This window comes from Lepidochelys kempii, chromosome 5 (assembly GCF_965140265.1).
Source record: "Lepidochelys kempii isolate rLepKem1 chromosome 5, rLepKem1.hap2, whole genome shotgun sequence".
In the NCBI taxonomy this organism is placed as follows: domain Eukaryota; kingdom Metazoa; phylum Chordata; order Testudines; family Cheloniidae; genus Lepidochelys; species Lepidochelys kempii.
In genome coordinates, this window is record NC_133260.1 from 80,911,189 (window position 1) to 80,937,279 (window position 26,091).

Consider the following 26,091-nt stretch of genomic DNA (forward strand, 5'->3'; position numbering starts at 1 on the left):
AGTGACAACAATTTTTTCTAGTATAGACAGGCCTAAATAATATATGTATTTAAACTTCCTTGAGGGAACACTGTCAACTCAATCATGGGCCAAATCCTCAGCTGATTTTAATCAACACAGCTGAATTCAGCTGCCACAGAATTTCTCATCTCATACACTCACAGTGCTGTAGAATCCATGCCCTTTGCCATAGAGTACACATCTTAACCATCATAATCCTTCAGTGACTAGATGCTGTGCTATTTCAGAGGACTGGAAAAGGGAAAATACAGTGCCGATCTATAAAAAAGGGAATAAAGAAAACCTGGGAAATTACAGACTAGTCACTTTAATGGAGCAAATAATTAAGCAATCAGTTTGCAGACACCTGGAAGATAATAAAGTGATAAGTAACATTCAGCATTGATTTGTCAAGAATAAAGCATGTCAAACCAACCTTAAAGCTTTCTTTGGCAGGATAACAAGCCTTGTGGCTAAGGGGGGGAAGTGATAGATCTTGACTTTAGTAAGGCTTTTGATACTGTCTTCTATGACCGTCTCATAAACAAACTAGGAAAAACCAACCTAGATGGAGCTACTATAAGGTGGGTGCAAAACTGGTTGGAAAACCATTCCCAGAAAGTAGTTATCAGTGGTTCACAGTCAAGCTAGAAGGGCATATTGAGTGGGGTCCCACAAGAATCAGTTCTGAGTCCAGTTCTTTTCAATATCTTCATCAATGATTTAGATAATGGCATAGAGAGTACACTTATAAAGTTTGTGGACAATACCAAGATGGGAGGGGTTGTAAGGGTTTTGGAGAATAGGATTAAAATTAGGGTTGCCAACTTTCTGACTGAACAAAACCGAACACCCTTGCCCCGCCCCACTCACTCCATCTTCCCACCTCCCTCTGTTGCTCGCTCTCTCCCACCCTCACTCATTCGCTTATTTTCACTGGGCTAGGAAGGATCCCTTTTCGACTGGGTATTCGGTTGAAAACTGGATACCTGGCAACCCTAATTAAAAGTCAGAATGATCTGGACAAACTAGAGAAATGGTCTGAAGTAAGTAGAATGAAATTAAACAAGAACAAATGCAAAGTACTCCAGTTAGGACGGAACAATCAGTTGCACACACACAAAATGGGAAATGACTGCCTAGGAAGGAGTACTGCAGAAAAGGGATCGGGGGTTATAGTGGATCACAAGCTAAATATGAGTCAACAGTGTAACACTGTTGGGGGAAAGAAAGCAAACATAATTCTGGGATGCATTAGCAGGAATGCTGTAAGCAAGACACAAGAAGTAATTCTTTCATTCTACTCTGTGCTGATTAAGACTCAGCTAGAGTATTGTGTCCCGTTCTGGGACACATTTTGTGACACATTTCAGGAAAGATGTGGCCAAACTGAAGAAAGTCCAGAGAAGAGCAACAAAAATGTTTAAGGGTCTAGAAAACATGACTTATACGGGAAGATTGAAAAAAAATGGCTTTATTTAGTCTGGACAAGAGGAGATTGAGAGGGGACATGATAATTTTCAAGTACATAAAAGGTTGTTACTAGGAGGAGAGCGAAAAATTGTTCTCTTTAACCTCTGAGGATAGGACAAGAAGCAATGGGCTTAAATTGCAGCAAGGGAGGTTTAGGTTGAACATGAGGGGAAAACTTCTTGCCAGGGTGGTTAAGCAGTGGAATAAATTGCCTAGGAAGATTGTGGAATCTCTGTCATTGTCTAACCTGCTCTCTAAAATCTCCAAACACCTGTCAGGGATGGTCTAGATCAGGGATCAGCAACCTTTGGCATGTAGCCCATCAGGGAAAGCCTCTGGTGGGCTGTGGCAGTTTGTTTACCTGCAGGTTTGGCCAATCGCGGCTCCCACTGGCCGCAACTCGCCGTTCCAGGCCAATGGGGGCTGCCGGAAGCGGTGTGGGCTGAGGGATGTGCTGGCCGCCTCTTCCGGCAGCTCCTGTTGGGGTCACAGGGCATGGCCGCTAGTTAAGTTGAGGGGATGGAAGATCATGAGTGTCGAGGAAGTCTCTTTGCTCTAGGCCCAGGTGCCCTTCTCAACCCCCCTTCACAGAATTCAGTCCTGGCTGGCCTGAGAAAGCCCTTGTACTCCCAAAATAATGCTGCAGCTAGAACTGTTTTGTGTAGGTTTTGCTGGCGCCAAGTTAGGATAACGGCAGGAATCAGCTACAAGCCTTATTAATCGCAAGGCTAAGCAGGCTGTGCTGTTGTTTTGAATTGCTAAAATGCTTGTTAAAGATTGCCGGAAAAAGTATTGTTGTAACCCATATAAGGCAAAGCAGTTTTACTTGGCTGATGTGTAATGCAATAGAGATAAGGAGTATAAAGGTATGTGACTCTGCCTGCTCAGTGTGCAGGATTTGAGATTCTTTTCTCCCTATACCTTCTTTGGAGCTCCAAATAAACTTTTCTGCTTCTCCACTCATTGTGTTTATTGGGTGATGCATACCGGGCAACGAACCCCTGCTGTGGCTTGCCTCTGGCACTGGGTGCCGGCAACACTCCCATTGGCCTGGAATGGCGAATCGCAGCCAGTGGGAGCTGCAGTCGACTGAACCTGTGGATACTGCAGGTAAACAAACTGACCTGTCCCACCAGCGGATTTCCCTGACAGGCCGCATGCCAAAGGTTGGCAATCCCTGGTCTAGATAATACTTAGTACTGCCTTGAGTGCAGGGAACTGGGCTAAAGACCTCTGGAGCTCCCTTCCAGTCTTACAATTCTATTATTCTATTTAAAAGAGAGCTTTCAAATGTCACTGCTAAGAGATAGCTTGTGCTAAAACAGATTGAATGAGTTCATTTTTGTTTTAAAAAGCAAGATTTATTTCAGTGAGTATACTCACTTGAGTAAAGATAAGTGTTTGCAGGAGCAGGGCTTCGTGCTTTCCTAAATATATATGCACATCCTACAAACTGGAAAAACAAATATTGAATGGTGTCTCTCTGAGATACATATAGGAAAAACCTTTATTTCACAAGAGACAAATTCTGAATGAAAAAAAGAGCTGGAGTACTTCTGGCACCACAGAGACTAACACACTTATTTGAGCATAAGCTTTTGCCAGCTACAGCACATTTCATCGGATGCATACAATGGAACATATAGTAAGAAGATACATATACACATACAGAGAACTTGAAAAGGTAGAGTAAGAGGCTAATTAATTAAGATGAGCTCTTATCAGCAGGAGAAAAAAACTTTTGTAGTGATAATCAAGATGGCCCATTTAGGCAGTTGACAAGAAGGTGTGAGGATACTGAACATGGGGAGATAGATTCAATATGTATGAATCTTGGCAGGTCTGCTGGGCTAGTCCTAGAAGTGGGGGGTGGGGTGGGGTGGGACGATGTGTGCGGGGAAGGGGCAGCCTGTGTGGGTCCTGAAGTGATGGGATGTGGCTGTGTGTGAGGGGGATAGTTTGGTGGGTCGTGGGTGGGGTGATGGGTTGTAGCTGTGTGTGCATAGAAGGTTGTGTGGGTTGCAGGGTGAGTGACAGGATGGGGCCCTGTGGCTGTGTGGGCGCGCAGAGGAAAGCAGGACGGGGTACGGGAACGTGCAGCAGCCAGGGAGCCAGTGTTGTGGTGCGGTGCAGCGGAGGGCGGTGTTTGCATGGCAGGGCGCGTGGGGGGCATGGGCAGGGCCGGCTCCAGGCACCAGCGGTCCTAGCAGGTGCCCGGGGCGGCAATCTGAAAGGGGCGGCACGGGTTTTTTCGCTGCGGCGGCAGCTTCCTATCTCCGCAGTCTCGCAGCGGCAACCCCCCAATTGGGCGCGCTGCTTGGGGCGGCAAAAAGCATAGAGCCGGCCTAGGCACGTCTCACTTTTTTTCAGGTTCAAGCAAACCCTCCCCTCCCCCGCGCGGAACGCAGCTGACTCAGCCCTGGGTTGGAGGTATATAAATAGTGGGGAAACTACCCAGTAACGTCATACGCCTCCCACCCAAACCCCTGGAGGCGTGCGGTGGGGGGTTGTGTTTGGGTTTGTAACTCGAGGGGAGCGGGACGTGCTGGGGTGCAGCTGGATCCCCTCACGCAGGCCTCCCCCACCCCACGTCACTTTGTACAACGGCCTCTCTCGGGGTGGGGACAAGAGAGGGAACAAAGAGACGGCCAGGCTGCAGCAGCCGAGGCGGCCCCTGCTCTGGTCGGGGGGTGGGGGACCCGAGGGAAGGAGGGGCCGCAAGAGCGAGAGTGCCTCCGATAGCGCGCCCAAGGGCGGGGCGGGGCGACGCGCGCGCCAGCCATTCGCACGCCTGCTGACAGTTGCAGGCGCTGGCGGCTTTTGAATTTAGTTTCCCGTCCGCGAGAAACAGCAGAGCCCGGCCGGGATCGCTGCCTCATTGGGCAAGGGCGGGTCACGTGGGGGCCGTAGTTGTGGGCGGGAGCTGGGAGAGCCCGGCAAAGCGCGCGCCGGCCATATTGGAGGAGCGCGGAGCCCGCCTGTTTTGTGTTTCATTCTGAGCCCGACCCGAGGGGAAGGAACCGGCGCGCGCGGGCGGGCGGGTTCGCTCTTTGCACCTCCAGGCGCCGGTCTTTTCCCTCGGCGCGTTGCTGGGGCTGCTTCTGCCCTTTTATTTTCCCTCCTTTTTCCCCCCCTTGTGCCAGCCTCGCTGCGTCTCCGGCTCGCTGATTCTTCGCGCCCCCCCTTCCGCCGCTTTTGTACCGTCCGCTGCTAGCGCTGCAGCTGCCTCTCTCACCCCTCTGAACGGCTTCGGGGCGCTTAGATCAGCGCCCGCCTCGCCTCGCCTCTCGCGTCCCCTCGCACCGTCTCCCGCCCCCCGGCAGCCTCCTGTCCTCGCTGCTCCGCACCCACGGCCCCCGCCGCGTCGCCCGCTCGTCGCCATGGCGGCTTCCACGCCCGTGGGGCAGAGGCCCCGGGGCAGCGCGGCCAGCACCCCGCTCAGCCCGACGCGCATCTCCCGGCTGCAGGAGAAGGAGGAGCTGCAGCACCTCAATGACCGGCTCGCCGTCTACATCGACAAGGTGCGGAGCCTGGAGACCGAGAACAGCGCGCTGCAGCTGCAGGTGACCGAGCGAGAGGAGGTGCGCGGCCGAGAGCTCACCGGTCTCAAGGGGCTCTACGAGGCCGAGCTGGCCGATGCCCGCCGGGCGCTGGACGACACGGCTCGGGAGCGGGCAAAGCTGCAGATCGAGCTGGGCAAGATCCGCACGGAGCACGAGCATCTGCTGGGCAGGTGGGTCACCCCGGCCGCGGGGGGATCGGGCCGGGGATTCCGGGGGCGGCAGAGGGGAGGGCGGGCAGGATGGAGGCCCCGGGCTGGCGCCCTAATGGAGGAGGGGAAGCCCCCTTAAGCTGTTGTCGTGCAGTAAATCTCGGGCGGGCAATGTAGCGCGGCCTGAGGTGGGAGAGTTTTAACGGAAATGAATGAATCTGGGCTTCCTCTGTACCATCGTGTAGCAGGGAAGCTTTCCCCCCCCATCTCCATAGTGAGAAGGGAGGCGGGGAGGAGGAGCTCTGTGGAGGGAGTTGCACCATCCTGGAGAGCACTGGCCGCCCCAAGTGCTTCAGTCCCGCCTGGGGACTACAGCATGAGCCCCGCAGATATGCCTCCCCGCAGCACTACGGGCTCTTGTCTTACTGAAGGGGCCGACCGGTCTCTTCCTAGGTTATTCCTCCATAGTAGTGCTTTACAAAGGTAGAGTGCTCCTGCTGTTGCTATGCTGCCAGGCCCTCCTTGTCTGCACCCTAAATCTTTCTGCTCCCCTATTGGCTTTATTTCTGGCCTACGTTACTGTGGGGAACAGATGTCGGTCCCGTCATCAGGAAGCTCGCCCCCCCCCCTTCCCCTCCCCACTGCAGGGGCTTGATCTTCAGCAGAGGAACCTTGCATAAAAATGTTGACCTTCCCCTTTGCAAGAGACAAGGGAGCAGGCCTGCTTTGAGGGGATTGTAGTCTCTCTTCCCATTCATTCTCGCTAGTTGTGAGTACAGTTGCTTGTCTGCTCCAGCTGCTGCCATGTGCTGTAGCTAGTGACTCTCTATGAATGAATGGAGAGGTCCCTGTACTTTCCTGTAGCAGCCCCACATTCCTGACTGGTGATGAGCCTCCAGCTCTCTTGGGGAGGAGGAATGTTGTATGGCATATGAACCTTTCTGGAACAGGGAGGGAAGTGGGTTCAGAGCAGTGCTAAACACAGCCGTTCAGTGCTTGTATAACCTTTCTAGGTACTCGTGGTACTCTGAAACACACTACAGCCTTTTCTAGGTACCTACAACTGTCTGATTTACTAGTTTGCTTTTACAATGTACATCTGTTACGTAATGTCCTTAATACAAAGTATCATGAAGCGCTTGAGTCAATCCTAATACATGGTATCAGTAAGTACTATAGTCAGTTCTTTTTTGGAGGAGAAAAGGAGGGTTCCTAGGCTAAGAATTCACTCTGAATTCAGGTGGCAAGGATTGTCATTAGCTAGATGTGTAGTCTGGGGAGGGCTCTGTGTTGAATCAGAAATTTTTAAAAAAGCATATTGCCAATTGTATTTTAGTTGGGAGAGGTGTATAGTTCAAATAGTAAACTTAATGTTAAAATGAAAGTTTTAGAAGAGAAGTGTCTAGGATTCTTCCTTGCTCTTCTGGTTGTAAAACTTAAATTAGTTAGAGCTTTAATCATGCGTTTTGGTGATGTAGGATGTATGTTTTACTATTAGTGTGATCAAGGAAAATAAATGTCAAATGGGACTTAGAAGTCATGTAGCCTCTAGGTTCAAGATCATTATTTTTTTTTCCAGGGTGCTGATCATTTTCTAAGGGTGATGGATAGTTTTGTTTTGTTTTTTAAATAACTTTTGAACATATGGCTTATTAGAAAACAGAAAAATCCACCTATAGAAAAATTTTTAAAATGAGGCGTCGTGATAAGTGAAGTCCATGATGAAATCTAGTTTAAGAGGATGCTCAAAGACTAAAAATCTTATGCAGCCTTTTCTTTTTCTTATGAATCTCATAGGACAAATCATGCCATGTCCTTCTGTGGATAATTGATTTGTGTAACTTTCTCTTCTGTATAGTTTTGGTCTCTTCAATCCTTCACTTAAGTTTTTGACTCCTACTTATGTATCGTCTGTCTTCTGTTACCTGAAAGAGAGAATCTAATTTAAGTCTAAACATTTTTGCTGTCAGTTGCCTTCCATTTGGTTTGCCTTGAAACTAAGTTAGTTTATGAACTGTTTGAGTGAATATCTCCATTTGTTTCTGCTGTAGCATGATGGACAAATATTCTTAGTGTCAGCTCATTTTCATTGCAAGGAAGTCTTTCCTGCCAAGTGTGGGCCTCAACCATCCATTTCTGCTCAATTTGGGATTTCACTTAAAAACTACGTTTAGTCTTTGTGAAAATATTTTCATATGTAAACTGCTGCACTTATGTCTTCGTTTTGACTGCAGACCGCTTCAGAGCCTCTGCTGCTCACAGCTTTGTCAAACAGCAGCAGTGTGTAATTAATAAGACTAGTCAATGTAACTGCTAGTCCTGTGGGCAAGTTGTGAAGTAGTTAAACTGTCAAGATTATTGGCATTCATTGGTTGGCAAACCAAGGAGCCGTACAATGAAGTACTGGTAACTCCTGGGTAGGAGGGCTCAAAAAAAAAATGTATGGTGGAGAGTAGAGCAATGAAGACCTTCACCATTTCTCTGCTGCTGGCAGTCTGAAGGGGCAAAGACAAGCCAAGGAAGCTTTCTTTTCCTGCAGTTCGGTGGGTAAGAGTAAAATATCTCAGAGGCTGAATCAAAAGTTGTAGGGCTCAGGGCCAGAAGCATCTTAGCAGATGCCATAGCTCCTTCCTCATATGCTGGAGATGCCACTGGGACTGAGCTTCTCATCAAAGCATACTTCTGGACCTTGGGGAGATGTGCTCAAGCTGTCCATCCTCTTCCTCATCTTCTTCAGGCCTTAGTCCTCCAGCTAGTTAGGAGCCTACTGAACTTTTCAAGTCCCATGTACTGTATTCACTTAGGAGTTGTGTATACAGCAAGAAAGGTTCTGTTAGTTGTTTATGATCTAAAATCTGTATTTTCTTATGACTGAAGACCTTCTAACAAGTGTATAGTTCCCTAGATCCTTGCTAGATATTTTAAAATCCAGGTATTCTACAGGCATCCGTTCAAGCTCAGATGTATTTCTGTTCCCAAAATCTTAAACTAAAGTAGAGGCTGTGGTTTGGAGAGCACTTTCTGGTGGTCTCTGGAGAGTTGGCTGACCATGTGTTCCTGGCTTCTTTTTAGCTGTTACAGCTGTGGTGCTTTAGTCTAATCCAGGTGGTTGGGCTTCATATGGGGTAATGTGAGGTTCAGTGTCTGTGACGTACAGGAGGTCAGGCTGGGTGTTCTGATGTTCCCTTCTGGTGGTTTAATTCTAATATTAAAAGGGGGCTAAAATAATTTCTTTAAATCGTCTGAATAATAATGAATGGGAGGACTGGTGGTCCCATAATATCTCAAATTTTGGTTCTCATGAAAGTTTGACAACTCCTTTAGAAGAGGTCTCCTAGTTATTGAGTACTATATTTTATACACTGGTCCCAAGTGCTCTTACTGGTTGTACGGTACAGGTTTCCTACCTTCTTTGAGCTCTTTTACATGTTGTTACATCCTCTCACCACAGACATCACTTCCTCCTTTAGTCCATACAAAAAGCTGCCACTACACTTTTTTCCTTGCCTCCTTTTTTATTATATAACTGCTCTTTGAATTCTTCTGTTTGGCTTTCCACCTGAGAATTCCATCAAATTCAAGCTTTTTGTCACTTTGAAAGTGTTTTATAAGTCGGCTCTTGCCTGTTTATCCTCCCTTGTCAAGCTTAGTTTTATGCCTCCTAGCATCCACCAGTGCTCACAACTTCATCCACCTGTTTTAGATTTTCACACAGTTGCCTATGTGTAGTCCTCTGTGTATGGTATGACCTCCTTGAGCTCATCTACAAGGGCCCTATCCTGTCTACATTTAATATATTCATTGCCCAGTTTGAGTATTCTTTCTTTCTAGGAAGGGTGAGCTGGAATAAAATGAACATGGGATTTCATAAGTGGACTAGCATTCGTTTTCATGACAGGCTGAGTTTTCACTGTGGCAGTTGTCCAGTGGCTAGGCACATCTGCTCTCTCTCTCCTCATGGGAATTAAGTGGTGAAAGCAGCTTTTAAGCAAACACTATAGCTGAATGAAGATACTTGTTAACGTTGTAATGATCAAGAGGAACTAACGTCTTGTGTTTTGATTTTTTTTTTACTAAATCTTATCATGCAGTAACAGTAACTTCTTTTGCTTCATATCTTAAACCAGTTTTCCTTCCAGATTCTTTGTTTTCAAGGAAGGAATTTCTGAGCTGGGATTAGACAATGAATAGACTCAATGTGGGTTTGATAGATGGGGCAATAGCTTGAGTGACTAGGCATGTGTTAAGCACAGTACAGCTGCTGTACAGGGCAACTGTTCAGAAGAACCCTGCTGTCTCAAGGCAAGCAAAGTTGAAACAGTTGTCCCAGCATTTCCTGAGGTGTACATGTGGTATGTTAAATGGATTGGAGTGCCTGGTTAGGGAAGTTGTCTTAATATGCTTTAAAAAGAATATTTAAAAAACTGGAAAAATATATTGCAGGCAAATCACAGATTAATTGTTCTCGATCAGCTGTAACAGTGCAAGGAGTTATTCAACCTAGGGTGGGGGGCTACATAGAAAAAAAATCTGATTTTTAAAGCATTAAGTTCCTACAGCTCAATTTAAGACATTTGGAGCAATGAGTGCTTTGAACAGGCTCTAATTATCACATTTTTAGTCATTACAGTGCTATTTCTACTGCTGTTACTGTTGCATATATTGGAAATAGGGGAAGGCCTTGATTTGATCTTGGTTTTGGGAACTAGGACTTCCCCCTTCCTCACATGAGTGCCTGCCTCGTGTTCCCAAGAATCATGCCAATTCGCTGCTAAAGTTTCCCTGTGGTTTCATGGGGTTCTGAATAGCCGCTGTGAAGCTGACCTGAATCTTGTTAACTTCACACTGTTGCTGTTTGGTCCAATACCTCTGCTGCTTTTCATAGCTTTACCAATCTGAGATGTCAGGATGATAGCAGTCAGTTAACATTTTGCAAGTGTCTTCTGTAAGCACTTAAAACTTAAGCTTTAATTAAAAAAAATTATTCCGCAAAAATTTATCGCTTGGCATTACTCTCTAGCAGAAGGTTTCTACTTACTTTTGGTGCATAAACTTCTCAAGTTCTGGGTTTGCATAGACACTTGTAAGATACAGGTATATCCAACACTTGTCTAGCTAGCATCTAAAAATACTTTCAGGCTTGATTATATTTTCCTGTATTTACAGGTACACTCTTCTAAATAATGACTTCTGTAACAGCAAAAAAAAGAATATAAATTGAAAATTTGATAATGAAAAATCACTCTTCTGTTTGGTTTCAGAGTAGCAGCTGTGTTAGTCTATATTCACAAAAAGAAAAGGAGTACTTGTGGCATCTTAGAGACTAACAAATTTCTTTGAGCATAAGCTTTCGTGAGCTGTAGCTCACGAAAGCTTATGCTCAGATAAATTTGTTAGTCTCTAAGGTGCCACAAGTACTCCTTTTCTTTTTACTCTTCTGTTTGTAATGCAAACTTAAAGAGCATAAGTAGATAAGGAAAAAATATAAACCAAACACACTCAGTTACTACACTAGACACTCCTTTGGGCAGAGGTGATCAATCTATTAATAGTGACTTGCAGAGAGGAATGGAGAAATTTGGCTTGTACTTTCGTGTTTAATATTTTGAGAGAGCCTGAGACTTTTTCACAGGCTGGAAGACTATGATTGGACAACTAATGAAATGGTGATTTCACAAGTGCCGGGAGAATTAAAGTTGGACAACTCGGGAGCTATCGGGGGATTTTTAGTCAGACTGTTAACAAAAAGTTCTTAATACCTGTTTTCAGTATGATTATCAAAGAACTTCTTTATTCAAAATGTTAAGGATTCAGTACCTTAACCTCTTCAATAGAGTTAGAGCTCACAATAAACATCCTTGTGATATTGTTTGTTGTGAAACAAAATAGGTACGCGCACACAGTTGTTTTGAAGTCCTTTGCATCCCACTTCTAACCCCTTTAGGAAAAATTAACTGTTCCTCTGAGCACCTTTGATATCCGCAAGCATGAGATCGGGGTGACTGGTGGTATATGCTTCCAATAACCAGAGTGTTTTCTTGTTTGAAGGGTTTCATTCTGAAGGAAAAGAAGAGTGGGGGAAAAAGTGAGGTTCTTTCTGTTTGTTTGAATGTCAATTTGAAAAGTGAGACAACATTCTAAAACTACTGTTAACCACCAAGTCTGGATTAAATGTTTATGGGGATATTTTCCTGAGTAAGGAGTGCTGAATAGGCCTCTGAGTAGATAAGGTGGATTCAAGCACTTTTATTTCTGAGTAGTTTAACAGATGAGACACTTCTTAGCCTAGGTCAGCGGGGCCCAACCTTTTTACACAGGAGGGCCACATAAACCTAAGCACAATCTTGTATGGGCCAAACAGATTCTACATATTTTAATAAAATTTAAAGTCACCTGTATTGATTTAGATTTTAAATTCAGCTTATTTTGCATGTATTTAGATAGAAACAACCTATGCACAGTAGCATGTGTAAACTAAAATAATGTAAACATGATGACAAAATGCTAATGAATCCGCTGTTCAATAGTATATTATGTTGAAGCAGGCTGCGGGCCCTGTGAGATGCTCTGGTGGGCCGTTGGTGATTTAGGATCTGAGTGATGGCTCATCACTTAATTCTAATATAAGTGGCTAGCTTTGATTTGGTAGTTTGCTCTAATAAAAATATAGGTTGTGTGATGAGAACCAGAGCCAAATTACCATATGGAAAGCTAAAGGAAAAATTTATGGTGAGGAAGGAATTGGTTTACATGTCAAAACAGAAGTAAAGGTGATCCTACAAACACTAATGCTTTTATAAGAGAACCTCTCATCTGATCATTAAGTTTAAATGTAAATGTTTCCCTACTGAAAGTTGGCTTTACTGTCTTACTACTCTAGAAAACAAAATCTGGAAAACTGATACTACGTATCTCTACGTGAACACAGTGACCAGGTTACTTCATTGCCTCAATCTTATTATATAGTTGCAATGGAAAAAGAGCTCAATAAGTGCATCAAAACCATGTGTTAATCATTGTACCAAAGCAGTGAATGTGATTGGTCAAGAGTGGCAGTTCAGAACACTTACTACTACTGACATAATGCCAATGTAGTGTGAATGCTGGTGAAATATGGACTGATCCCATCACTTTGCGATCGTAGACCTGTGTAGCTGTGTCTACACCAGCTTTATCCTTAAAATATGCTTTCAGTGCCGTTCCATGGTATGTAGCAAAGTTGGGAGTATTAGTTTAGATAGGGCTTTGGGTGGCAGCTTTAACAAGCATCTCATCTGAACCTGTTTAGAGCTAGACAAGATGGGTTTTAAAACTCTGGTCACTGGTATTCTTTGCCCCATCTATGCTATTGCTCCTGTTGGTAGAACTACGTTGGTGAGAATTTTTAAGGGATAAAAGATTATTGTAGACAGGCCTTAGTTTTTCCTTAATTTAAATACTTTACTTGTCTTCATAATAGAGGGATCCAGGCTCTTAAAACAGCAGCAGTTAAACTTCACTTTACTATAGGTCTCTCTTTGTTTAGCAGTTAGTAGGTTACGTTCAGGCAAGCCCCATTGAGGATGCTTGTGAGAGAGACTCTGCCATCTGTCATTATACTTTAAAACATATTTCTCCTCTACCTAAATTTCAGTAATAATTAGGACTGTTGATTAATTGCAGTTAACTCATGCGATTAACTCAAAAAATTAATTGCACTATAAAAATGATAAAAGAAATAGTATTTTTCAATTCACCTCATACAAGTACCATAGTGCAATCTCTTTATCGTGAAAGCACAACTTAAAAATGTAGATTTTTGTTGTTGTTGCATAACTGCACTCAAAAACAAAGCAATGTGAAACTTCAGAGCTGATGAGTCCACTCAGTCCTACTTTTTGTGCAGCCAATTGCTAACAGAAACAAGTTTGTTTATATTTACGGGAGATAATGCTTCCCGCTTCTTATTTACAAAGTCACCTGAAAGTGATACCAGACATTTGCATAGCACTTTTTTGTAGCTGGTATTGCATGATATTTACGTGCCAGATATGCTACACATTCGTATGCGCCTTCATACTTTGGCCACCATTCCAGAGGACATGCTTCCATGCTGATGACGCTCCTTTAAAAAAATGAGTTAGTTAAATTTGTGACTGAACTCTTTGGGAGAGAATTGTATGTCTCCTGTTCTGTTTTTTACCTGCATTCTGCCATATATTTCATGTTATAGCAGTCTCAGATGACCCAGCATGTTGTTGGTTTTAAGAACGCTTTCACTGCAGATTTGACAAAACGCAAAGAAGATATCAATGTGAGATTTCTAAAGATCTCTACAGCACTCAACCCAAGATTTAAGAATCTGAAGTGCCTTCCAAAATCTGTGAGGGACAAGGTGTGGAGCATGCTTTCGGAAGTCTTAAAAGAGCAACATTCCGATGCGGAAACTACATAGCCTGAACCACCAAAAAAGAAAATCAACTTTCTGCTGGTGGCATCTGACTCAGATGATGAAAATGAATATGTGCTGGTCTGCACTGCTTTGGCTGGTTACCGAGCAGAACCCATCATCGGCATGGACACATGTCCTCTGGAATGGTGGTTGAAGCATCAAGGGATATATGAATGTTTAGCCCATCTGACATTAAATATCTTGCAACGCTGGCTACAACAGTGCCATGCGAATGCCTGTTCTCATTTTCAGGTGACATTGTAAACAAGAAGCTGGTAGCATTATCTCCTGCAAATGTAAACCAACTTGTTTGTCTAAGCAATTGGCTGTAGGACTGAGTGGACTTGTAGGCTCTAAAGTTTTACATTGTTTTATTTCTGAATGCAGTTATTTGTACATAACTCTGCATTTGTAAGTTCAACTTTCATGCTAAAGAGATTGCACTACAGTACTTAAAAGAAATAGTATTTTTCAATTCACTTTTATAGTGTAAATATTTATAATAAAAATATAAAGTAAGCACTGTACGCTTTGTCCTGTTATTGAAATCAATATATTTTTGAAAATGTGGAATTCATGGCAGTTTAGTGCCTTTTTATTTGAGACGGCATTAGACACTTGAAAGTCAAAGTACATGAAGGAGCACAGTTTTGAGCTAATCTATGAGCATATTAGTAAACAGGTATTTACTTAACTATGTACTCTCCCTCTTTATGGAGGAAAAATTAGATAAAGTTGACAAACAAGAAGAGCTTTTGCTGTTAAATAAGAACTATAAACATGCATACTGTGTATTGTCTTGTTATATATAGTAGTTTTTCTTGTGCCTGCAAAACTCAAACAGTTTTACTGATCTTGTTGAAACAAACTCTCAGGTTCATTTAGAGCTGTGGTGAATGACACATTTTTAAGGGTTACAAAGATTTCCAGTGGAATGGCTCTTTCGCTGTATGTTGTGGTACCACTCTAGCAGAGCGACCAGAAAGTCTGTAGCTTTTTCTTTTTAAAATATAGGGATTAGCTATCCAAATACAAATTTGACTATGTAATTAGACTACTTTTTAAAATTAATTCTATACTTTTTTCCCTTCTGATTTTAAACTGGTTAAATTTCGCTAAAATTTAGCCAATCTTATTAGAAATGTGAATTCTTAAAATGGCTCTTCTGAATATGAGATACACACATGGATTGATACTATCAGTAGTATCAGTTGAAAAATAAATACGGGTATTTTGCAACTGAAGTTTGGGTTCTGGTCATGTTGTTGTCCTGTGGCTGAATCTATATTACACATTTTTCTTTCCACTGTTACCAGCAGTGGGAGCTCTAATTTAAACCATCTGCCTGTATTTTACCATCATTTGTGTATTCTGAACAAAAGGTGTATCAGCACATGTGGATTTGCATTGAAATAATTAAAGTTGTGAGTTATAGCTGGTGGTAATATGGTTCCAGTTACTGTGTACACAGGCCCTAACTCTGCTCGAAGCATGTTTAAATATATGGTTAAAATGCTGTGGCAGACTACAAAATTTACCCCCCACTGTTGGATCTGTGTAGTAATAGCAAAAATGGACAACTGTTTAAAAAAAAATAGAGTGTAGTGAGAGTCTGAAATCTCTGCATATGGGTTATATTAGTATTCGGCTGATAATAAACTGCAATGATTCACTCTGTAAATACCTAAGATAGCTCAGATCAAAGTTCTAGTTGTACAAATAGTGACTTTGATTGCTAAGTTTCTTAAATTAAAGCCTGCCATCTTGTGGTTGTAGTAAAAATTGTCTGAAAATGTGTTTTTTGAGCTTGCTCTGTGATTGGCACAAATCTTTTAGCCATTTGGTGGCAGCAAACTGGGCTACAACTGAATATGTTCTCTCGTTGGTGCCAATCATCTTTCTTTTATTCCTGCAAGAATATTTGTGTGTGCTTACTAGTAAATCTAATTCCTGTATTCTTGCTGCTGACAAATACTGCTAATTGTGATCTTCAAAAGTTTTTAAATTGGATATAGCCTTTTTATACTCTATAAAGAACAGGTCTTCTAGGCTTTTGTACTTTAAAAGAGGAGACTAAGGGGGGATATGATAGAGGTATATAAAATCATGAGTGGTGTGGAGAAAGTGAATAAGGAAAAGTGATTTACTTGTTCCCATAATATAAGAACTAGGGGCCACCAAATGAAATTAATGGGTGGCAGGTTTAAAGCAAATAAAAGGAAGTTCACACAGCGTACAGTCAACCTGTGGAACTCCTTGCCTGAGGAGGTTGTGAAGGCTAGGACTATAACAGGGTTTAAAAGAGAACTAGATAAATTCATGAAGGTTAAGTCCATTAATGGCTATTAGCCAGGATGGGTAAGGAATGGTGTTCCTAGCCTCTGTTTGTCAGAAGGTGGAGATAGATGGCAGGAGAGAGATCACTTGATCATTGCCTGTTAGGTTCGCTCCCTCTGGGGCACCTGGCATTGGCCACTGTCGGTAGACCGGATACTGGGCTGGATGGACCTTTGGTCTGACCCAGTATGGAGGTTCTTCTGGAAAAGTAATTCAGGAATGTCAAGTGTGTGCTTCTGGTTTTGGTGGGAAACTTTTTTTTTTTTTTTGCTTTTTGGAGCTCAAACATCTTAATTAAAAGGAGTAGGAGTTGTTGTGAATCTTCAGCACAGATGTCCTTTGTTCAAGACATGAAAAATAGTCATCCTTTTTGAAAGCGTAACTAAAATTACTTACCTCTCTTAGGCCTGGGCTACACTGTGGGGTTTCAAACTAAGATACACAACTTCAGCTACGCTATTCACGGCATTGAGTCAACCATGGCGGCTCCCCCGTCGACTCTGCTTACTCCTCCTGCCAAGGTGGAGTACAAGCATTGATTCGGGGATCAATTTATCGTGTCTAGACAAGACGTGATAAATCGATCACTACCCGCTAGTGAAGACGTAGCCTTAGAGAGACAAGGTGGATGAAGCAATATCTTTTATTGCAGCAGTTCTCAACCGGGTCTGTGGCCCCGTGGGGCTCTGCGAGCCCTTTCAAGGGGTCAGTGGGGCCCCACAGCTGAAGCCCTGATCCTCAGCCCCCCCCACTGGGCTGAAGCCCTGAACCCTTGGGCAGAGTTGGGGATATGGAAGACATTGCCCTCCACACCCCCCCCTCCCCCCGCCGAACTGTAGTGCAAGAGCACAGCAGTCCTGCAGTCCTGGAGGTAGCTCCACACCTCCCGCCACCCCACAACTTCTCTTCCCGCCTACTGGCCAGGTTGGAGGCAGGAAGCCGGAGCCAGGCAGTGCAGGGCAGCTGCTGCTCTGGCTGGTCCTATAGAGCAGGCAGTGTCAGCATTCCCTCCTCTCCTGCTGGTGCCCCAGGTTGAAGCTGCTCCTCTACTGCCAGCCCCCTTTGCTCCCATGGAGGCAGCTGGTAAGAGCCCCCTAGGTGGGGAGACCTGGCCCTGTAGCTGGCAGACCCCTCTGGGGACAGGGACTGTAGGAGAGTCCTGCCAGAACACATCCCTTAATACCCCTCTCCCTACACCCTGAGCTACCCCTGACTGCACACAGCCCCTAGTCCTGTGTCCGCTACCCCCCTCCGTGCATCCTAAGCTGTTTTTCAAACTTTCTGAGCTAAGCTCCCCACGTTTGAGTTATAATTTTTGGTCACATGCCCCCCACCACCACCCACACCCAACCCAGACGGGCTGGGTGGCCTGCTGAGGTGAGTTGGGGGGTGGTGGCACTCCTTCCTTGGACTCTACCATGTGGAGGTGACTCAAGCCCCCCTGGCCCTTGCCCCCCTCCCTCAAAATAGAAGTCAAACTCCACCTATGTCCAAGACTCCTGTCCTGAGGCTCTCCCCCTGGGTCCTAGAGTTTTTATAGAATGTTAAGGGGGACCTCAGAGAGAAAAAGGTTGAGAACCCCTGTTTCATTGGACCACCTTCTGTTGGTGAGAGAGATAAGCTTTCGAGTGTCTCCCCCCATCTTGTGTCTCTAATATCTTGGAACCACATGGCTACAGCAACATTGCATTTCCTCTCTGTCTGTCTTTCAGTCTCTTGTGATGTCATTTTATGAGTTCTGTGTTCACTGTTTAGAAATTCAGGTCTTGTCCACTCTGAAAGACTAATGTAAAACAAAACCAAATCAAAAGCCTCCCCAACATTTTTTTTTTTTTTTTGGAAGTCTGAATATCTTTTCTGACAGTAACACTCAATTTTTATTATAGCAGTTTAAACCTGCCTTCTGTGTGAGGCTATTCTAGCCAGTGGTGTGTTACTTGATTCCCTCTTCTCTTGGGCACCCGTGGGACAAAGGTGATGTGCTACTTAGCTGTTTTTAAAAAAAAGCTTCTACTGAATGCAGCAGACAGTGAAATTTAAAGGGAGTCGATTTAAATCACACTTATCTGAAACACTTAAGTACTTTAAGAGTAATCTGCGGCAATACTTGTAACTGAAAGATTAAACATAAACTGAAAGAATCTTTTTACTTTGTTTATATGACAGAAGATTGTATGATTTTTTTTATGAGGTCATTCCCCTGAAGCAGAGTTGGAATATTGTTTATGTACTAGCATCTACTGGACAAAACTGTCTTCATTACTGTTTCAGAAAGCATGACTGGCTGTGTCTACCCTAAGAAAATGGGGAGATCCATAATTCTTCACCAGTGCAGTTCCGTTTGCTGTCGTAACAGTAAGGTCATACCGTAGATGGGAGCTGGATATCTTTATCCCCATTTTGTCTGCTCAGATGTGTTTAGGCAGCATAGTGGCAAAAACTAGTTCCGTCTAGGCTACCACCTCCCTTGGTGGAGACTTTGGATGTGAATAGTTATTAAAAGAAACCTCATCAGCAATTCAGTCTCTTAATTTGGACAGGTCTAGTTTGTTTGAGCCAGTACAGTGGGGCAGGGAAATTCCCCGAATTCTGCAGTTGCAAAACAGAAAGGCTAGTGTGTGTGGGAAAGAGCCACTGGACCAATTATTTCTCTAAGGCTGTTCCAGGTAAGAAGCTGGCTTGGGCTTCTTTTGGGGCAGGGAAGTGGCTTCTGAGCATGTTTGAGGTAAGGGTCCTGGGCTAGCCTGTCTTGTCACTATTTCCTCCAAGGGTCAAGGGAAACTGGCAGTTAATTCTCTCCCCTTACTCCAGAAAGGTGCGTGCTCTCAAGCGTCTTACAAATGAAAGATTTTTAAATGTGAAATTGAAAACTTATGTTAAAGTCTAAACTTATGAGACTTGTAATTTACATTAAATACAAAAAAATATTAATTAAGCAGTGTGTATTTGCTGCAGCATTTTAAGGAAAACGAAACCAATGACCTGATGTAAATCATGGGCTGAACTTCTGGAACCAGGTTTAGTGAAAGTGCTAAACAAACTTTTGACAGTAGTAGCCTCTTTGGTACGTGCAGAAAATATTTTCTTCATTTCATTTTAATCGACTAGTCCAGTTTAATGGCTAGTTAGTTCAAAGTTAAGCAACTACCATGTATACTCGATCATAAGCTGGTTCGTTTATAAGCTGACACCCTCTTCCCACCACGATGGATAAGTAAAAATGGCAAATTTTTATGACCCATTCATAAGCCAACCCTATAATTCAGGTGTCGGCAAACTTTTTGGCTCCTGGGCTGTCAGTATAAGCCGTTGGTGGGCTGAGATGGTTTGTTTACCTCGAATGTCCGCAGGCAGGGTGGTAAACCTAAGTAAACAAAGTGTCCCAGCCTGCCAGTGGCTTACCCTGAAGGGCTGGGTATAGCAACTGGTGGGGAAATTTTTTGGTGGGAGGAGGTAGAAGCTGGGGGTCAAGGGAGTAACCCTGTGACCACCCCCCACATGACCCCACCCCTATCCCGGGACCACCACACTCTCCCCATCCCATCCCTTCCCACCTTAGCTGGGGCAGGCTAGGGGAGGATGTCTTTGGCCTGGCCACAGCCTGCTCTAGCGGGCTGAGCCAGGCAGCACGGCTGCAGCTGCTTCGGAGGCTGCGGGGAGCGCAGCCAGAAGAGGAGAGACTCTGGCCCCTCCTCTTCCCTTCTGGCTCTGCTGCCTCTCCTTGCCCCCTCTGTTGTGGGGGGAGGGGGCTATGTCCCACCTCTCCCCCCCTGTACCCGTTCATAAACCGACCCCCTTCTCTGATGCTTCCTTTTTTTAATAAAAAAATTCTGCTTATGAGCAAGTGTATATATGGTAATTGGAAGTTGAAAAAGCAGAAAACCTTGGAAGAGGAAAACAATCTGAATAAAACTAGGTGAGAAGTTGAGAACTACTAGCTGTTTCTAGTCGTCATGTCATTCCAGTTTTTACAGTCAGCTCAATTTACTAACTAAAGAAAGTACTTCATTTCTTTACACCAGTGTTATATGCAAAGCATGTTTTGATAATCTTATCAACCTTTTTTCTTGCGTATCAGTATGTTTAAAAAAACCCTAAAATGCTGTTTTTGTGCATTTTTAATTGAATTTGAATTTCCATCCACATAGAGCTCATCACAAATTACAAATAGAAAATCATTCACCATTTTCTAGCATAATAAAAATATAAAAATTAAGAATACGAATAAACTTAAATTACGCTATGTAATTGATGAAAAGCATATTCTCCTGGTTAGCTCAAAAGACTATATTTAGTATAAAAGCTGTATTTAGTTGCAAATCAACATATTTTAATGTGTTGGATGTTTCTAGACGTTTGTCTCACCAACTTCTCTGGTTTGTTTCAGCTATGCAAAAAAAGAATCTGATCATAACGCAGCCCAAGTCAAGCTTCGGGAGTTTGAAGCAGCCCTAAATTCCAAAGAAGCTGCCCTGGCTACAGCACTTGGTGATAAGAAAAGCCTGGAAGGGGAACTTGAGGATTTGAGAGATCAGATTGCTCAGGTGAGATGAAGTGGTTTACCATCCAGTCTGCTGAACAGATTGGTTCTTTAGCCAACAAACCACTCCTTGTAAAAGAGCTAAGCCGACCATGTTCTCCACCGTCTTTACACATATGTGTAAACTTTTCACATATGTGCTCCCTGACAATGGACCAGCTCAGTCAGTGGCGGGATTTGCCACTGCCCCCTAGGCCAGACAAAGACACTGCCCCAGGGATGCATGTTCCTTGTTATGTGTGTGGAATGTGCAAGTATTGGAGTGTTCTGATATCTAGTGTCCAGTACCTTTTAGGTATGTATCTTTTTGCAGCATCAGCCATTTCCTTGCCAGCTTCTGTGAGCAGGGCCTGCCTCTGGCTCAAAGCTTAAGTTTGCTTTATGTTAGCAAAGTCTTGACCATTACTTTAGCTCAGGCCTTAGGCCTCATACTGGGCCTCTGATACAAAGGTTTGTTTCAGGGCCTCATCTTATTACAAGGTGTAAATCAAGACTCCCTACACAATATGTGTATGCGACGTTCTCTACAAATATTTAAGAACCACAGTCAGTCTGTTCACTTGCATCTTTTTTTTTTTTCTTTTCCCACTCTCCCGTTTACCACAAATTATTCTTATTCTCAGGCCCCAGATCTACTTTCCTATGCTTTACCATGATAAATATTGATTGACAAAATTCTGTAGGTGAATAGAATCTTGCAAGTTTACTTTAGAACACAGTAAGTTAGACCACAAACAGTTTTACTGGGTTGACATCAAAAGGCTCAAGATCTTGAACTCTTGATTGACCTACCTTAGTTGTTTGCCCACTATCTAACAAAGAGGGAAGAAAAGCTGTGCACTGGTTTTGTAGACCTTACAAATTAACTATAGGCTCTGCAATAACAGTTAATAGATGTTTTCCTAGAGCTGTAGTGATATTGGTTGCTGAAGCTACCCAATTAGTCTTTGTCAAATAGAAAATCTTGACTAATCTCAGCTAATTTCTGAGGGGATTAAAGGAAATTAATGACTACCTTTGAAAATGATTGTCCTTATTAAGGTGAAGTACCCTGACTGTATCTGTAATGAACTACAAGAGTTGTACAAGGTGAGGGTAAAACAGACTTTCTTGACGTAAGTGGTAAATTTAATAACTTTTTATTTCAATGGATAGTTCATTCTCAACTGCTGCTTAAAGATGTCAGTAAGTGGTGTGTGAGAGATCTACTTAAGCCTAACTATACTAATATTTTTTAGTTGGAAGCCTCCTTAGCTGCTGCCAAGAAACAGCTGGTAGATGAAACTTTAATGAAGGTGGATCTCGAAAATCGTTGTCAGAGTCTGTCTGAAGACTTGGAGTTCCGTAAAAATATGTATGAAGAGGTAATTCTCTTTTAATACTAAGTTTTAGTTCTAGAGGAAGCAAATTTTAAACATTTTGGATCATTTCAGCTTGCTTATTGGGAAACCTGGTATGTTTTTTTTATTTGTATATTATGGAAGCATAAGAACTTAACCTAGAATGTGACATGACTGAAATAGCTTAATATTTTTTTACACTATACCCCTTTAAATAGTATAATTTGAAATTTGTTCGTGTTCTCTTTAAGGTAAGGACTTTCCACTTTCCTGTTATGTATGAGTGTTGAGGAGGAGCATGAGAGCAACAAAAAACATGTTTTAACACAGTATCCCTTACTCTGTGTCGGCATCTTTTTCCTTTCCAGTTTCATTTTCAACTTTGCTGCTATTACTGGTAAACTCCCTTTTGCAGAACCTGGGGAAGAGTGTGCAAGTGTACTGCCTCTCCTCCCCAAGCAGTGATTAGTGAAAATTTCTCAAGTGATGTCATATGCACAGAATAAATGGCGAGACACGTATGTTTTCCCCTCCAAAGTTTTAAATCCTAAAGTTTACTTGTAGCAAAAGTATACAGTCCTCAGAAATGTGATATTTCAAGTTGAAGGTGCTCCTCTAACACTCTTGTGATTAGTTATTCTCATGGGATGTAAAATTCAGTTTATGGAGTCAGATATGGAATCTGCTTTGTGAAATTTTGAGGTGTTCACCAGAGTATAATTTATAAAGATATAAAGGTGGATATGCTACTGGAAATATTCTTGTGAAATACTCCAACATTTATTCAGAACGCTAGCTAAAAATGACATTATTTCACATTCTAATTATAGCAGCTTAAAATTGGACTCGCTCTTGGCTGTTGGTCTAAAGCTCATCTTGACTGAAATCACCAGAATATTGTTAGTGAAATTTTCAGTAAAACATAGGAATAACATTATTTCTTTTTCTTAGGAAATCAACGAGACAAGAAGGAAACATGAAACTCGCCTGGTTGAGGTGGATTCTGGGCGCCAAATTGAGTATGAACACAAACTGGCTCAAGCACTTCATGAAATGAGAGAGCAGCATGATGCACAAGTGAAACTGTATAAAGAAGAGCTGGAACAGACTTATCATGCCAAAGTGAGAGCATCTCTCTTTATACTGCTGCTTGACAGATTTTCTCTTGAGGGATTATAGTAATTCCAAATAACTATAAAACTATTTAAACTTCAAGGTGTTATCAAGAACCTTGGGCTGGATTTAAAGTTTCATGTTTCTGGGTGTGAATGTAAATTTCTAGACACATGTAAAATCTGATTTCCACTGGAAATAATTGTCCGGAAGTACCAGAATGTAGTGTCTTGGACTGCACTTGCAATGTGTAAAAAAATGGGGAATATGACTAGTACTGTGGATTCCAGAAAATGTTTTACATGTGGATTTATATTAATATTGGTGGTGGGCAGGGTTTCCCATATTTTTTTATAAAACTAACTCTAATAGGTGTTGCTGAAAAGAGAAACATCCTTTGTGACAACACATAAAACATGGTTAAGCAGCAACTCTACCACACCCACCCTTTCCTCTACAGGAGGAGCAGAGTGGAACTTGTACAGAAATAGATTACTTTATATAGTTCTTCTTTGAGTGCTTACTCCATGTTGATTCCATTGTAGGTATGTGCGCACCTACATGCATAGTCGTCGGAGATTTTTGCCTTAGCGGTATCTGTAGGTCAGCTGTGGTGCTCCCTTGAGTTCCAAGCTCATGCTCTGGTATATTAGGTGCCGCCGACCCTATGCCCTCTCAGTTCCTTCATGACAGTTGGTCAGAGTGTCTCGTCTTGCATTGCAAGAGTATTAGCGGTTCTTTACAAGTTCTGTCTTCTTTTTATATACTTTGTAGGAACTTTGTTAGCCATTAAGTTAAATGTTAGGTTAGTTTAGTAGTTAGTCCTAGCTGGGACTTGATCCTGGAACGGAGTATGTCCCGTTCCCCCGGCTTCAAACCATGCTAGTCATGCAACAGACTGATGCCTATTAGTGACCCCCATGACAGTTGTTTGAAGTGCTTGGGAGAGTCTCATAGAAAGGATAAGTGCAGGATCTGTAAGAACTTTTGCCTTAGAACCCAAAAGGAGCGGGATATCTGCCTGAGGGCCCTCCTCATGGAGGCTGTGCTTCGTCCTGCATCCGAGCCCTCCTGCTCAGATCCTACACTGAGCACCTCAGCATGGGTGTGGAGCGCACTACTGGCACCGGGCTCTATCTGGCATCATTCCCCCTTGGCGGTGGCTAAGCAACAACAAAAGAAGAGCACCCCACCACTAGAGGGGAAAGGGGCATTGGGCAAAAGACCTATGTCAGGCCAAGTGCCTGCCCGGGACTTCATGGGGATACCACTGAACTCTGACACGCCCAGCCAGGAGTCCGACTTCCAGGAGCGGCAGGGGACCCCAGGTTCTCCTAGGGCCTTGGTTGACGAAGCAGACCCGGCAGCTAAAGCACAAGCAAGACAGTCAGCACCACAGATGCTGCCCCAGGTGCCAGACTCAGCTAAGTTGCTGACACCTAAGGGCATGCCAGTAATGGGATCTGTCCCATAGGGCAGTGGAGCACCCTTGAACCCTGGACCAGAGGCATAGATCCCCATCTTGGTGGCCTAGGACCCCAGCACTGGTTGGGGTCTCTGGTTAGAAGGCCCAGGTCCCTGATGGCCCAGGTCTCCCTCTACAAGGCATGGGATACTGGAGTCGAGGCACCAGTCCCCATACACCTGGTACCGGCAAGCTTCCCGCCAAAGATTGCCATGGCGCAGGTCACCTTTACCAAGACGGTCTCGCAGATGTCAGTCCCCACTGGGGCGGGATCACTCACTATCATGGCACTGGTTTCCACCTCCCTGATACTGCTTGTTGGGCAGGCACCGATCCTTGCCCTCACCTCACCAGTTGCTGACTAGAGTCAGTCGGCAGACTCAGGCCTCAGCGGCTCCATCCTGGTCTCCGGAAGGGCAATGGTCAGAGTCGGACTGGGAGTTCAGCCCCTCACCAAGGAGGGATGATTTGCTGCCAACCAATGAGATTGGTACCGCAGCAGCGGCATGGCAGCAGGGGAAGTGGCCTGCTCAATGGCCACACTGTAACCCATGGGGCATACCCATAATGCTGGTCCCATATTCCCACCAGTCCTCCCTGTCTGCTTTGGAAAAACCGCCTCCGGCACCGGAGTTGGAACAAAGTACTGAATCAGATGCAGGGGCAATGCATCGGGCTTCAACATCTAAGGAGCTGTCCCGGAGCGGGAAGGGGATCCCACCCCTACCCCAGCGGTGCAATCATTGTTGTCTACAGACAAACTGGTGGCAGGTCCCTCCCAAATGGGCAGTACCCCCGACAACTTCAAGGCGCACCAGGCCCCCCTTAAAAGGGTAGCTACCAATTTGAACGTAAAAATTGAGTCTGCAGAGGAGTCAGATGACCTCTTTAACGTTATATCCTCCTCCAACCAGGTCTGGTTTGTGCTGCCTGTCCACCCAGAGGTCCTTAGGATTGCCAAATAGCTGTGGCAGACCCCCTCTTATATTTCCCCTACTTCTAAGAAGGCGGAAAAGAAGTACTACATCCCTACAAAAGGGTTCGAATATTAGTACACACACCCTCCAGTGGGGTCGCTGGTCATGTCCGCTGTTAGTGAAAGGGACAGACAGGGACAAATCAGTGGCACGCTGAAAAACAAAGACACCAAGAGACTGGATTTGTTTGTCAGAAAAGTTTATTCAATGGCCAGCCTGCAGTTTTGGGTGTCTAACCACCAGACCCTGTTAGGCAGGTACAATTTTAACCTGTGGGACTTCCTTAGCAAATTCAAGGAGGCCATCCCACAGGACTGAGCCCAGGAGTTCCACCGCTGTGCTTTCTTCCACTAAAGGGGCGGTGACGGGCCCTCCAGATGGTCTGGGATGCTACGGATTCGATAACCAGGGTGGTTGCCTCTGTGGTGGTCGTGAGGCGCAGCTCCTGGTTGCAGTCCTCTGGGTTATCCCTGGAGATGCAGGCCACCATTCAGGATCTCCTGTTCGAGGGGGCAGGGCTCTTCTCCAGCCTCTCTCACACAAAGCTTTACAGCTGTAAAGACTCCCATGCCACCCTCTGCTCCTTGGGCCTTAATACTCCTCAGCAGGCCAGGCAGCTGTTCCATCTTCTGCCTCCTCCGCCTCCGTAGTCTAGGTCTTGCGGGACTCCCTGGCTGAGAACCTACAGTAGAAAGGATAGAGA

General features: G+C 44.2%; 1 protein-coding gene across 1 annotated transcript in view; it reads left to right on the plus strand.

The window, feature by feature from the left end:
* Positions 1–4,415: 4,415 nt before the first annotated feature.
* The window catches only part of LMNB1 (lamin B1), a 41,176-nt gene continuing 19,500 nt past the window's right edge, over positions 4,416–26,091 (plus strand). Inside the window, exons 1-4 of the mRNA XM_073344853.1 lie at positions 4,416–5,206; positions 20,341–20,497; positions 21,732–21,857; positions 22,785–22,955. Of these exons, the coding sequence (XP_073200954.1) occupies positions 4,854–5,206; positions 20,341–20,497; positions 21,732–21,857; positions 22,785–22,955 (807 nt within the window). The 5' untranslated portion in view covers positions 4,416–4,853. The remainder of the gene's footprint in view (positions 5,207–20,340; positions 20,498–21,731; positions 21,858–22,784; positions 22,956–26,091) is intronic.